Source organism: Anguilla rostrata, chromosome 4 (assembly GCF_018555375.3).
Source record: "Anguilla rostrata isolate EN2019 chromosome 4, ASM1855537v3, whole genome shotgun sequence".
In the NCBI taxonomy this organism is placed as follows: domain Eukaryota; kingdom Metazoa; phylum Chordata; class Actinopteri; order Anguilliformes; family Anguillidae; genus Anguilla; species Anguilla rostrata.
The window spans coordinates 24,862,216-24,876,220 of NC_057936.1; the positions used below are offsets into that span (position 1 = coordinate 24,862,216).

Here is a 14,005-nt window from a genome sequence, read left to right on the forward strand (position 1 = left end):
TTATTTGTATTCTTTTTAAAGAGTTAATTTATTGTTACAAAAAGTCATTTCTCAAACATTTTCATCATCACGTACCTACAACATCAACTAACATCAAAAAAAGCTTATGACGTGGTAACATTGGTTTCATCCACAGTTCTGACCCCTTTGAGTATGTGGTTGTTATTCTATAAGGGTCTCAGAAAAAGCACATAATGTACTCAAAAACATGCTACGATTCTCCTGCCAAGTCATTCAACATTCTCACAGAAACAACAGTAAACATAATTAAGACAAAGTGTAAAAAAATCTAAATTATGTGCAAATCAAAAGCCATTAGACAACAAAACCTTAAAAAAAAACATTTAAAGCAAAAATATAGAAATCTGGATCCACTGCCGAGGCTTTGCCAGAAAAAAGGAGAAAAGCTATTTAGTTTCTCTGCAGCAGGTGAATTAAAGACATGAAAAAGACATTTAGCACAATCCTAATCCCGAAAAATCCTATTCTGCTTGAATGTGAACGGGCAGAGGAAAGCTACATTAGGACTGTGATAAACAAACAAACAAACAAACAAACCCCTGAGAATACACACATACACAACGTGTTAAAACAGTGCACAGATACATCAGACATACACACAGAAACTCTTACAGTGTGGAAAAAGCATCTTCATTCATAAGTCACATTCTCTGCATAGCTATTTAAGTACAGAAAGAAGATACAAATTTAGATAACCAAAATTGAAGGCAACACGACTCCAGAACTAAAAATATCCAGGACATGTTTTTGTGTACAAAACTATCTACTTCCTGAATACGGCTTCCAAATGCATAAGTGTGAGCCGTACTCATGATTTAAGAGTAACACGACGTCCCGACCAACTCTTGGGGTTACTGGAGACTAAAAGAAAACATGTCTCAAAAACTTTCAACAGACAAATGTAAACGGTTAGTTTTTTTTTTTCTTCTTCAAACGGTGGCATTTCATTTCAGTAACTTGCAGGCAATTTCGGGGTCCGTTGTGCAGATACTGCAAGTAGAATTCTCCACTTGAAATGCACGAGAGCACACAAAATGGCTCCACAAGCTGGGGCTCTACACCTCTACAGCAGTCCCAATAGGGCCCAGTTAGCCGCTGCACACAGGACTGTGACCGGGCCCAATCAGAGCCCAGCTGCGCTATCTGCATCGCAGCCATGGTTACGTGCCCTTTCCCTTCTGCGTTGCAGTCCCCACTCGGAGCGCCGCGACCGAGCCGTCCTCCGGTAGCGAGGAGGCAGGGGGCGGGGGGGGCAGGCGGGTCGGGGGGGGGCGGGACAGGAGACGGGCGTGACACCCGTTTACACGGTTCGATTCCACGACCTCGGGTCCCTTCTTGCCATGCTGATCCGGTCGGAGCGAGAGGTCCTTGTGATTCCAACTGCTGTGGAGGATTTTCCATCTTTCTTTCACCCTAACCCCCCCCCCCCCAAAACCCCCGCCCCCCCCAATTCTCCACCCCACAGCATTCCGCAACCGACCAGGGGAGACACACACCCGCATTCCAGACTAGGCTGCTCATCTGGGGACAGAGAGAGAGACACACACACACACACAAGGGTTAGGAATGCAAAGAACTCTGAGCTACCCTGCCATGTAAATCCCTCACATTTCTGTGAAAAATAGCCATGTGACCACTACAGATTCAGGGCTGTTACAGGCATATCACAGCATGCAAACACTTCAATAGTAATTATAATTAAAATAGTAACAATAATACATTTCATCATTTCATTCATATAACACTTTTTAAGGATACAAAGATGCTTTGTTGTCTCTGAAAAAAAAAATTCTGAAATGATTTACTAGCAATTATTAAATTAATGATTAAATGTATTCATGTATTAATAAATTAATGAAATTATCACTAAATATTTTTTTAGTGCAGAAAGCCTGAACTTGTCCAATGTCCAAATGTACATTCCCTGTTTCATATCTGGAGATGCTGGCATTTTTCTCCCTGCCCCCGCTCATTTCCCCCCCTGAATCTCTTGCATTTTGATGCTGGAATGCCTGCTCTCTCTGCTATGAGGAGAAAATGTACTGACACAATTTAGAAAACATGTGAAATATCTCTATTCGAATTTTGCAGATACTGAAACACAATGACTGGCGAGTCATCCTGCTTGTTTATGTGTGTGTGTATGGCAGTTTATTCTTGGCTTTGCTGAAGGAGGAATTTGCAGGGGCTCTACTGATGGCAAATTTAACCAACTTAATGAGAACTCATTAGCTTTAGCAGGAATGGCTAGTTAATGCCAGAGGATCCTCAACTGATCTACCGCCATCTGTGCCCGACGCATGCTAATACAGTCTGCTGTATCCTGTGCTGGAGACGCCACCTTCCTTTCCTTACATACAGCTCTGCTAGCGGATATGGCGGCCCTTATGCTTTCTAAGTGTAGAGCAACTGGCACGGCGACTCGTCGCTCTCTGCTCAGACCCCGCGTCTGCGTTGACGTCCATTTTCTCTTTCGCCCGGCAGAGCATCCTGCCCTGTTGCTGCCGGCACAGCAAGCGCACTGTAGGAAGTTTCCACTGCCGCGACTCTCCAGATCTGGGAGCTGTTTTTAACCGCCCTATTTTCACTGCCGGTCTTGCTTAGATGATCAACAAACACACATTAAAAATACGCCCCCCTCCCTCCCCGATATCACCATTTCACCACCAGCAGCAGCTTTAAATTTAGTTCTTATCCCAGCTTAGCACTTTGCACTCTAAGGGATTTTCTTTTTTCATTCAAAAATGAGTTTGATTTCCTTCCCTATACATATATACTGTCTGGTGTTACCCAGAGCGACCGCCCTGCGTGTGCTGAAGAGTGCTTTCCAGAAGAGCTGCAGAGCCAGGATTTGAATGCGTTTGCATGTGCAGGATGTAGCCGTGTCGCGGGCTAAAGGTCATTCTAAACTCGGGAGCAATAAAGAATAAAGCAAAAGAGCAGACCGGGCGGCCGGCTTATTCGGCCCCGCCCACACGTCCGCCCGTCTAACCCTTAAAGGACTTGAAAGAAAACGGCGGCCGGTTTTATTCCAATCGCGTGTGTTTTAAGAAATGCACTTGCACGCATGAGCGAGCGTTCTGAACAATGGCCTGCGAGCTTTGTTGACGGTGCAAGCTGCCTTTGCTACCGGCCGTAGCTTTAAGAAATGCAAACCCCGATGCAAAAAAAAGCTGTTTTTCACAAGGCAGCGCTCTGATCACTTAAACACAAATGGTCGAGAGACAAAACGTGCATTCCGTGAGACAGCTTCTTTGTCGAGGGCTAAAGCGAAACCTGCGATGACCCTCTGGAATCGCTGAAAGGGCTAGCTCTGCGTTTCCCTCCGTTTTTAAACAACAGAAACACCGTGCACCACTCTCCTCCGAGCGAGTCCTGCCGTCTCGCTGGTCAAAGAGGTATCTGGGAAAGAGCAGCTCTTTTCAAATCCATTTTGGACTTCTGCATTCCCCCCCCCCCCCACTTCCCCACTGACTCTATTGAAAATGCCTGTTTGGCGGTAGAGCGGGCTTGTGCCATTAGCTGAAGGAGATGGGACAGGACAGGCCCTGGGCTTAGCTGAAACCGAGGTCATGCTCTCATTTTTTACTTCATAAACCATCATAAACCAGGGCTCCGCAACCCTGCTCCTGGAGATCTACCATCCTGTAGGTTTCATTTCAACCCTAATTTGCCACACCTGACTCTACTGATAAGCTGTTCAACGAGGCCTCTAGCTGTTGAGTGACATGCGCTGTGTCGGGGTTAAAATGAAAGCCTACAGGATGGTGGATCTGCGGGAACAGGGTTGGGCAGCCCCGTGACAGACACCTGACGACGGAATGAAGGGACAGGAAGTGATCCGTGACTCCGGTGAATCAGCGCACGCCTGACCGCCGGCCCGACTTCCCGTCCAAACCAGAGATTCCGGTTGGTCCAGCGCGTGAGAGGCACAGCACGCGGGCCACTCTCAGCACCTCCCCAAAGGAAGGGACACGCCCACACTCCTTTAGAGCCGTGCCCCGCGCCCACTCCTCCCGCAGGACGCCTGCCGCAGACTCGGTTACCCCATAATGCACTGCTTCGGCACCCTGCCTTCTGCTTTTGCTTGGCGATCTTCTGTCTCCAGTTAACCACACTGGGGCGGCAGTGTAATTTAATGGTTAAGAAACTGAGTTTGTAACCAAAAGGGTGCAGGTTCGATTCCCAAGTAGGACACTTGGCCATTGTACCCTTGAGCAAGACACTAAACCTATGTAAAAAATGTAGACAATGTCGCTTGGATAAGAATGTCTCCTAAATGCTTGTAATGCAATGTGATGTAACCTCCTCTGCCAGCGTAGGATGAACTGAAATGGAGGGAGCATATTTACAGCTGAGCCCTGGTCTTCCTGTCATCATCACATGCCTGTTTCTCCACGGTGCGAGCTCGGCCCTGGGGCGAGGTCAGAGATGGGATTCAAGTGCCTCATTTGGTCTGAACGGGAGGACCCCTCCACCCATCTGCTCATCAAGAGCTTCGCTGGTAAATTTTCAATAGATCAGAGGATTAACCGGGACACCCCCTGACCCCCACCTCCCACCCCCTACCTCAGGGCCCCACAGCGTCCCTGCCCACGCGCACGCCCAAACCCAAGCCACCGCGATGTTTATTATCCACCAGGCCAGGCGTTAATTACGACGTATCGACAAACGTCTAAATAAGGACGTCCTGCGACGGGCCTGTTAATGAGCCTCATGAATATTAATGAGGTCTTTGCTCAGCCCTCAAAGCTCAAAGCTCACCGGAAAAAAGCACACTGCACACAGACGGGCCCGAATTATTATACTGTCCTGTTGTCGAGGTCCCGTGAACAAAGACGATGGCTGTAGCTCAATCAGAGCTCTTCTCTGCGTAAGCGGAGGGTCTCTTTAAGCCTCGATACTGAGTCATCTGGATGAATGACTTGGTGGGGGCCGCTGGAATAACAGCGCGACAGCTCGTCTGTTTATGACTGGTGATCGCACTGAAGCCCCCGATATTATTATTCGCCGGCTCTAATCACCTCCTCCCCTCCGGCCCTCGCGCGCAGGAAGGGCCCAATAAAAACCCGATTAGGTTTATGCAAATGCAGGCGCGCTGGGGGCTGTGAGGGGGCTGATTGATTACCCCGGAGACCGGCGGCGGGAGTGCTGCGCGCGTGCCGCCCCGCTGCGTCCGCTCCGCGGGGGAGGCGACGCACAGATGCCGTAAAGGCGGCTCGTTTCGGTTGGTTCGCGGTGACCTTTTCAAGACGGGCATTAATAAAACATTAGCGCCGGGCGGCCCTCCCTCCTCTCGCCCCCGCGGCTATTAACAGCTGCCCGGGGAGGCGCTCGGATGCGAGCGCCGCGACCTCCGACCCCTCCCAGGTGTGCCACGTCAGGCGGGGGACAGACTGCCTCATATGGCTCCAGCTCTGCTCTCTAAACAGGCCTCTGTGACGTCTCTGTGAGCCCAGCTCAGCAGTAAAGGACACCTTGCCTCTTACGAACCTGTACGGCACGCAGGACTGACGCAGCACTGACGCAGGCCCAGCACGGAATGTAGCACAAATCATCTTCACACTAAACACAAACGCCTTGTATTTCTAGTTTACTTTTATACCCCGCACCCCCCTTTCTGAGTGTAAGTGTAGTCTGATCTCTTCAGATGACAGGAGGAATAAACAAAAGCCAGGAAGGTCTGCTGTGTCCAGACTTCACTCCCCTTTTCGATGGACAAACTCTTCCGTAAATTTCGCTAATTCAGTCCAATGTTCGCCGAGCGCTGCTCAAGTAACAGTGCAAATGGCAGTGGTTACAAGGAAGCAGAACCAGGAAATCCCCAGTAAAGAATCAACGGCCTGAGCAGGCTGCAGGAGCTTATTCATGAGCTGCTGACTGACATTCGGCGCAGGCAGGTGTAGCCGGGCGCTCGGCTAAGAGGCAAACGGGCGCAAACAGCCCTTTCCCTGGTTCTTCCCTGACCCCGGTTGAAAGGTGAATGCTTGAGGAGCACCGGGTATTTTTAGGTCTGTGCTCTCGGCTGCCAAACAAGTGCAAAATATAGCTTCTCCTCTCCCTCCCTCCAACCCGTGACACGCGTACGAACAGGCCGCTCCGTCAGGGCTAGCGGCGCAAGTCGAGCCGGAGCGACGGTAACGACCGAGGGAGGGGCCCCTGCAAACCAGACGCCGTTTCGTTTCGATAGCAACGTGAAACAAAACCAAAAATACTCGTTCAATATGTCAGCCAGTCAGCCGCCCGCCCTGTAGGACCCAGCCTACTGCAGCCAAACGGGAGCAAAGGGCAGGCACGTGCCGCTCGACTGCTCAACCGTCTCAGATAAGGGCTCGGAGGAGGCCGTGGCCTGGTGTGACAGTGGCTGGGTTTTGACCCCAGGTTACCTGTTCATCACTCCCCGTAAGCAGGCCGAACATTAAGACGTTTTCTCCTCGATTAGCCACGGTTTCGGGTGAGTTTCCTCGGAAACCGTTTGGCACGTTTGCCTGCAGACACGCCCGCTCGCTGAGAACAGCTGTGTGGCTCTGATCAAAAGCCATTCAGGGCACAGCGTACATTTAATGTGTCTAAACATCATGCTCAATACTTCCATAATAACATAATTACTCAATAGTAACATTGTTCCCTTTCATTGAGAAACGGCGCAAAAAGAGGCCCAGAGCCAAAACGTGACTTCAAACCAGTTCCACTGTGTCTATATTAAAACGAAGCACCTCCCTAAATCTCATCTGAAATACTATCCCTGAGAGAAAGTGTCTCAGATTCAGTATCAATTAATAAGGCATTAAAACTCTTGGCCACCTGCCTCCACTGTAAGCCTCGCAGGGATCTTAACAGAGACGGTGCTGCAGCCTAATTACCCAGGGGCGGCACAGAGAGCAAAAGCCTGCTTTCGCCTGCACATGTGTAATTTGTCTAAAGGTCAACACAACTTGCTCCAACTGCCTTCATGCTACCGACCCAACATTCCTTATGCGCAGGCAAACAATGCCTAGTGTGTTCAATACCCAGCAGTCCCCCTTTCAAAAAAAAATAGCTCCATTCAAGACCATCACAGCACTGGGATTGAACCATCAAAGGACTCTTTACCCAAGCCGAAAATTTGCGTTAACCCTTCCCCTGCCAGGGCTCGGAGGGCCACAGAGCCCTCCGACGGACTTTAAACAACTCGGTCCGTCAGCTGGAAACGAAATGCCGCTGAAATGTGCTGTGGAAGCAGGCTAATGAGCTGCGCAGGGTTCAAAGCGGGAAAAACATCTGCAATATCCAAATGAAATCGCCGCATAATCTCCCCGGGACGCCTTTGCTGCGTAGCCCTGATTTACGAAGTTCAGCTCGCTTAATTTCAGAGGGGGCACATATGTTTAGCATTCTGCTCTCCTTTCATTTTTCTCCAACACTACTGTGGCTAAGAAGATTTGAAAAAGATGTTCTTTTAATATCGTAATAATTCCGGGGAGAACTGCCATCTCTTCATTTGTTTTTTTTTTTGTGTTAACAGACCTAAATTTCTCTGTGCTGTAGTATTTTAAACCATCTAATTAGCCCAGTTCCTAAAATAAAATACATAAGCCCATTCAAAAACAAGCTCTACTGAAAGTAATTATGAATAATGACTATTTTTATCTGCTGAGCTTCAAAACACTACTTACCAACTGTATGCTGCCCTCCCTGTTTAGGCAGACAGATACTTCCAGGTGCTGACGAATGCAGTGGGAATTAAAGAGTACGGCACACTGGTGATGCTGTCCCAAGTGTCTGTGGAGGGGTCATAACAGTCCAGCGTTTTACATCTCTGGGCCCCAAAGTAGCCCCCCACCACGTACAGCCGGTTCCCGGATGCCACCGCGTGGCAGCTGATCCTCTTCGCGGTGACGTCACCGAATTTGGACCACTGGTAGGTCTCGCTGTTGAAGCGGTAGGCCGAGCTGGCGGAGAACTCCGTGTCTCCACCAATCACCACCACGTGGTTGCCCACCACTGCCGCTGCCGTGTAGCGCCAGAGCTGGGGGCACACCGCGGGCACCGACCACCGGTTCTGGCACGGGTCGAAACACTGGACCTTGGGAAACTTGTCCCGGTTGACGCTGGTGCCCCCAAAGGCGAAAAGCTTGTTTTTGGCCCCGACCACGGCAGCGTTGCTCACCCCTTCCCGCAGAGGCGCCACCAGGGTCCACTTGTTGGTCTGCGGGTCGTACTGCTCGACTTGTTTGAGCGACACCGACGGGGAGGCTGGGAAGGAGCCGGCCAGGGAGGTGTGCCCGCCCACGACGTAGAGGATGTGGTCGAGCTCGGCCGAACCGTGACCGAAGCGGGCCACCAGCATGGGCGCGGCCTTGGACCACTCGTCGTGCAGGGTGTCGTACACCCACACGTCCTTGGAGGCCCCGTTCTCGGACCCCCGGCCGCCCGTGACGTAGACCTTGCAGCCGATGGCGCAGGCGCTGCACTCCATTCGGGGGCTGGGGATGTCCGTCTTGGGCGTGATCTCCTTAGTCTTGTGGTCGATCATGTAGACCTTGTCGCACATGAAGGTCTGGCCGCCCAGCAGCAGGAGGGCCTGGCTCACCTTGCGGGGCCGGGCGCAGAAGCCCGTGACCACGCCGTCGTTCTGCAGGATCCTCATCTTGCAGCGGACCGCGTCCTCCACGATCTCCCGGCCCACTTTGTGGCTCATCACCAGCTCCTCCGACGCCACGTTCTTCAGCAGGTAGGACTCCGGCAGCAGGGCCAGCCGGACGCAGCGGAGCAGCTCGGGGAGGTCCACCATCCTCCGCTCCACGTCCGCCTTCACCCAGTCGATGACGGCCTCGTACACCAGGCTCTCATCCTCCACCTCCAGCTCCTCGCTGAAGATCAGCTCCTGGACCTTGTTCTTGGGCAGGCCGAGGAAGTCCTCGGTCTTAAAGAGGGAGGCGAAGTTGGCCAGGCACATCCTCCAGGAGAGCTCGTAGAGCCGCTCGCACTGGTGGGCGTCCGACAGAAGCATCATGCCCAGGCAGTTGGAGGGGTGCAGGTTCTTCTCCAGGAACTCGGCAGACGCGTCCCGGATGTCGTGGAACTGGAGCATGTCGCCGGCCTCCAGCAGGGACTCGGCGTTCTCCTCGTTGATGATGATGCGGGCGGAGTAGGCGTAGTCCAGCAGGAGCTCCAGCACCTCGGGGTGAAGGGAGTCGTGGAAGTTGACCTCGGCGTCGCGGCTCTCCTTCAGCCCGCCGCTGAACATGGCCTCGAAGTAGCGGCTGCAGGAGGCCAGCACGGCCCGGTGGCAGGGGAAGGCCCGGTGCCCCGCCTGCAGCACCACGTCCGTGAAGACCCGCCGCTTGCGCAGTAGGTTCAGCTGCGTGAGCAGGCTGTCCGCGTGGGACGCCTTGTGGAACAGCTGGATGTTCATCGACCCCGAGCTTGACCTCGACTTCCGGTTCTCATGATTGCTCACAGACATTTTTACCTGCATGGAAAAAATACCAACAAAAAAACCCTGTATCATTTCTCTGGATAAAGTTGTGACCAGCTCTTCTTTTGACACAGAGTCCTACCACAAGAGAACAATCACTAGGAAAATAAAATCTTAGTACAAAGAAGCAGTTCCCTTTTTCATTCAGATTTTTCCCTCTTAAAACAGGTTTACACGAATACGAAACATTCTGCTGATGATGTACCCAATCAAGCATACTGAACTTGACAAGAATATTATTCAAATGAATACAATAATATTTCAAAGTTTCTCTCAGGAAATGAACTCTGGACTTCAAGATAAAAAGGCAATGAAACGAGATAAGAACTGTCAAAGCAGGCAAGCCGAGTGCTTCCCACCCACAATAGTGTGGTTTACATATCTTTAATGGATTACTTATCTGACCTGTATGAAAGAGACAAAAGTGCTCAATAAACCAGTCCATTTATTCAACTCTACTTCCATGGTAGCACATCTCTTTGTCTGAATTGGAGCCACCTAGGACTAATGGCACTCAAAAAATTAAACATATGGGTGTGTACACACCAATGCCCTTCCTTCCTTCCCAACGTGCATGCCAATGAATCATAGCCTTACGAACAAAGCAAGCGGTCTGACTCTTTAACAAGGCATTTAGTATAAATTGCTCAACTCTGTTCAAACACTTGTGTCCAGGTAGGCTACCAGCTAATTTAGTTCCCTTTTAAGCAACATTAGTCAACCAACGTCAAAGTCTGTTGCCATTCCTTGTCAAACTTACAACATGAAAACATACTGTAAAGCATGGTACACAATTTGCATTCAACTGTCCTTCCTATAACATGTATGTACGTTTGTTCAATTACCTAGTCAAATAACAGCGCTAAAAATTGACGAAATTCATTAACCTGTCACATAGCTCCGTAACCAATGCTTTGGATTCTAAACTGAAGAAGTGCATACCTTTGTTTTACCTCAACATGTATTAAATGTAGGCTATACTATAGCCATAAGGCACTGCTTAAATAAGACATTAAATTACTACACCGACAAATGACCGTGCAGGTTATAGTTAAGTTAATGATCAGCTGAGTGGGAGAGATGGTAAGTGTATTGTTACACATGCATTGGTTTGTACTCTGGGTTAAAATTTAAAACTCATCGTTCACTTATTTCTAGTTAATAGACAGACTCTTACAGCGTCTTACTGTGTGCAAGTAATGAAAAATAACCTCGTTAAGCACATATGCCATAATCCTGACAGCTTCTATACGTTAAAAAAAATGGATGAAAAAACTTCTACCATCGTGATACCGCATGAAATCCAACGTTAAGCGAGCCGAGCCGATACAAAGCTAACGTTACAAGCATATCATGTCTATGTATTATTATACTAAACCAGGTTTCGCTCGTGATGTAGCTAAATATTAGTTTCTGATATTACACCGCCAACTTCAGATCCACTAAGTATTGCAACAGACATTTTCAATGCCCATACACATAATGTCAGTATGAACACCGGATTGTTAGTTTGATCATTAACCCGCTAATTTAACTTACAACCTGTACAGGAAGGATTTCCACGGTTTTTCTTTAACCGGCAGCGTTAGTGATAAAGTCTTCTTTACTCAGAAGCATTAGCTAGACGTGCTAGGTTGCTAATACATACGCAGTCGTCATTACCTGGAAAAGTTGGTTCCTCTTGAGACAGTTCAAAGTTGCGCTGGGAAAGAAGGACGGAGCTACGGGTGAGCACGCAACTTTAACGTGTCAGAAATATTTTCTCCTTGAGCCTCAGCGGGAGTCAAGTCAGCGTCCTGTCACTTCCATTGGACAAACAGAAATAACGGTAACCCATCTGGTCTGTATTGCTCAGTTTTTTAAAAATCGAAGTACAGGTTTCACAGCAGTGCCAACAACACACGTTGTACTGCGTCCAGACAACATGACCGAGGCAAGTCGAGTAAAGACTTCTATATCCATTTGCTCCTCCTCTTTGGATCCGCTTCCAATCATCGCTCAGCAATATTGTGGTGGGAGGTACGGTCTGAACCTGATTTTCAGTAATTCCCGTCGCAGTGAGTATTGCTTCTGATATTGCTTGGGGCAAGACGATACTATGATTTATGAAAGTAGAGGAAACGGATAAACAGTTGCTTAATCTATTGGTTGATTAGCGCTATGTCCATTCCAGTCTTAAACTGTCTTCGTGCCGTTATGCCTTTCTACGCTATTATTTTGGCAGGAATGTTTGGTGTTGCAGGCTAGTAATTATCTGCTATTTTAACTGACCAGGTGTAGTCTACAGGAGGAAAAAACATGGCATACTTTAACTGGGAAAGAGATCGTTGTAGTGACCTGGTAGCTAGCTAGTTTCTTAAAACCTGAATCGGTTACAATGTTGATCCCAGTCTTATATGCCGATAAATTGTATTTATTGATGAACAGAAACCAATAGGAAGAAAGTAATAGGCAACAATTTCTGTTTCTAAGTACTGTAACAACCTCATGCCCTGCACAGAAAGCAGAGGGAAGTCATTTCCTCCTAGGGGCATTAAGGAGACATGGTCCAAAAAAAGTGGGGGGAAAACTCCACCGAGCTTGGTAATGGGAGTTCATTCCAATGGGAATTAATGTTGTAAAGCCATGCCATATGGCTTTATAGTTATAAAAGGAAAGTGGGTGGTCAAATTCCACATGTAGTCTTTGGCTGTTTAATCTGCGTCATACTTATGTTTTATTATCTGGAACCACTTTTGATGGTTCTGTAACTTTTTTTCTTTTCTTTTTTTTACAGAATTGTACTTTGAATAGAAACCATACCTCCAGTTTTCTGATGACTGGCAGGTTTGCAGATGGAACATGAGAGGACCATTCTTTCAGAAGACATGGCATTTTGTCGCTGACAGGGAATGGCTGGAGTGCAAATTTGGACGGAGCTTGGCTGGAGCAGTGAAACCGAACCAGGCAGACCCTTAAACTCAAACCGTTCCGCACTCCTGCCTGCCAAGTTTCCTGTCGCCAGGCTACTCTGGCACCTCCTTCCACCCTAATTCTGAGCTTTTCATTGAAAGAAATAGAAATGCATGGTACTGCTGCAAGCAAAGAAGAAGAAAAAATAAACAGATTGGCAGGCTACCTCCCTGAAACAGGGTCCCTTTAACAAATTTGCATGTAATCTGAAACACAATGCATCTGTCCTTCTAATGTACATCAGCGACAGCCGTATATTTACAATGATTATATTAACTTTTCTGTTCAGTACTGGGTAATTGAAACCTGAAGTAAAACAGCTGATGACAAAGTTAACTCACATCACCTGTATTCTTGGGCATGAACTGTTTGCTAATTTTAAGGCAAAACAAAATGATTATGTGATACGATGATTATAACAACTGTGGAACACAGAGGAATGCAAAAATAAGAATATTCGGCAAAAGTACTACTCTCGGTTATTTGAGGTCTTGTTCTCTAGTCTTTTTTTATCATATGCAATATATGAGAAATGTGGGCAGTTTTTTTTGTTGTTGTTGTAGAAAGCGTGTACCATGGCGAAATGGATACTGCACGCTCATATTGAGCAGTGAGGTTGGAGGCTGTAAGGGGATCCCGGGGGTCTTAGTGGACCCAGCTGTGATGTGACGAACGCGCACAGCTCCACCAGAGTGCGGGCAGTGGGAGAGGCGTTTTAATGAAGAGCACTGTTCCGAGGCCGCATCTGAACAGCCAGAGTTTGGGAGTGCTGGAGGGGGGGAGACTTAATCGACCGACTCTATCTGTCCACCTCATTGATCTTCAAAGAGAGATGGGAGTTCAATTCAACACCAGCTGGCTCGGGCAGATACGACAAAGCTCAAATTTCCTTTCCTTTCTCACTCAACGGCTGCGTCTGAAAATTAAGAAGCGCTGTCTAGAAGGGTCTCCATTATAACATTTTGTTTGGCAATTTAGATTTTATTTAATTACTCTGGGCATTTCAAAACAAACATATATAATTTAAATAGTAAGCAAACAAATATGAGGGCATTTGAAAACTGGAATTGTAAAAGGTAGGGTATATCTCTCGAAGGTTTAGAAAAAAATGTTTAATCTGAGCATCAGGGATATAAGGGATAATTGTGCTTCCTGTAGCATAACCAGTAGGCCTCGGGCTTCAGGTTTCTCCCCTGACGTCTTACAGTTCTGTTAGTAGAATGAGCGGACATAAATGTAAATTAACAAAGGGTAAATTCTGCACAGACACTAGGGAGTATTTTTTCACGCGGAGAGTGGTCAATGTGGGGAATAGCCTGCCAGGTCATGTAGTAGAGGCAGGGGTTTTCAAGACCAGGGTTCATACAGTGTTCAGTGTTAGATACCATCTAGTCTGTAGGTAATCAGTGCACTTAGTACAATTTAGATAAGAAAATAGCGAGCATGTTGGGCTGAATGGCCTGTTCTCATCATAATGTTGTTATGTTAAATTATGTTAAGTACAACTCACAGATCAACCAACTGATAGAACAGAAATAGCTCACACGCATTATTTGAATCTGACATTTCCCT

At 48.0% G+C, this 14,005-nt stretch overlaps 1 protein-coding gene and 1 long non-coding RNA gene across 2 annotated transcripts; one reads left to right on the forward strand and one right to left on the reverse strand.

Annotated features, from left to right (window-relative positions):
- enc3 (ectodermal-neural cortex 3) lies at positions 1-11,412 on the reverse strand. The gene is made up of 3 exons (XM_064331719.1): positions 11,144-11,412; positions 7,677-9,475; positions 1-1,542 (listed from the first exon to the last, which is right to left on the reverse strand). Exon 2 carries the CDS (start codon positions 9,467-9,469, stop codon positions 7,700-7,702), a length of 1,770 nt encoding a protein of 589 aa, XP_064187789.1. The 5' UTR covers positions 9,470-9,475; positions 11,144-11,412; the 3' UTR covers positions 1-1,542; positions 7,677-7,699.
- A 50-nt stretch (positions 11,413-11,462) lies between these two features.
- Positions 11,463-12,974, forward strand: LOC135252996 (uncharacterized). The gene is made up of 2 exons (XR_010329507.1): positions 11,463-11,538; positions 12,258-12,974. It is a non-coding gene; the product is annotated as an uncharacterized LOC135252996 (long non-coding RNA).
- Positions 12,975-14,005: the final 1,031 nt, after the last annotated feature.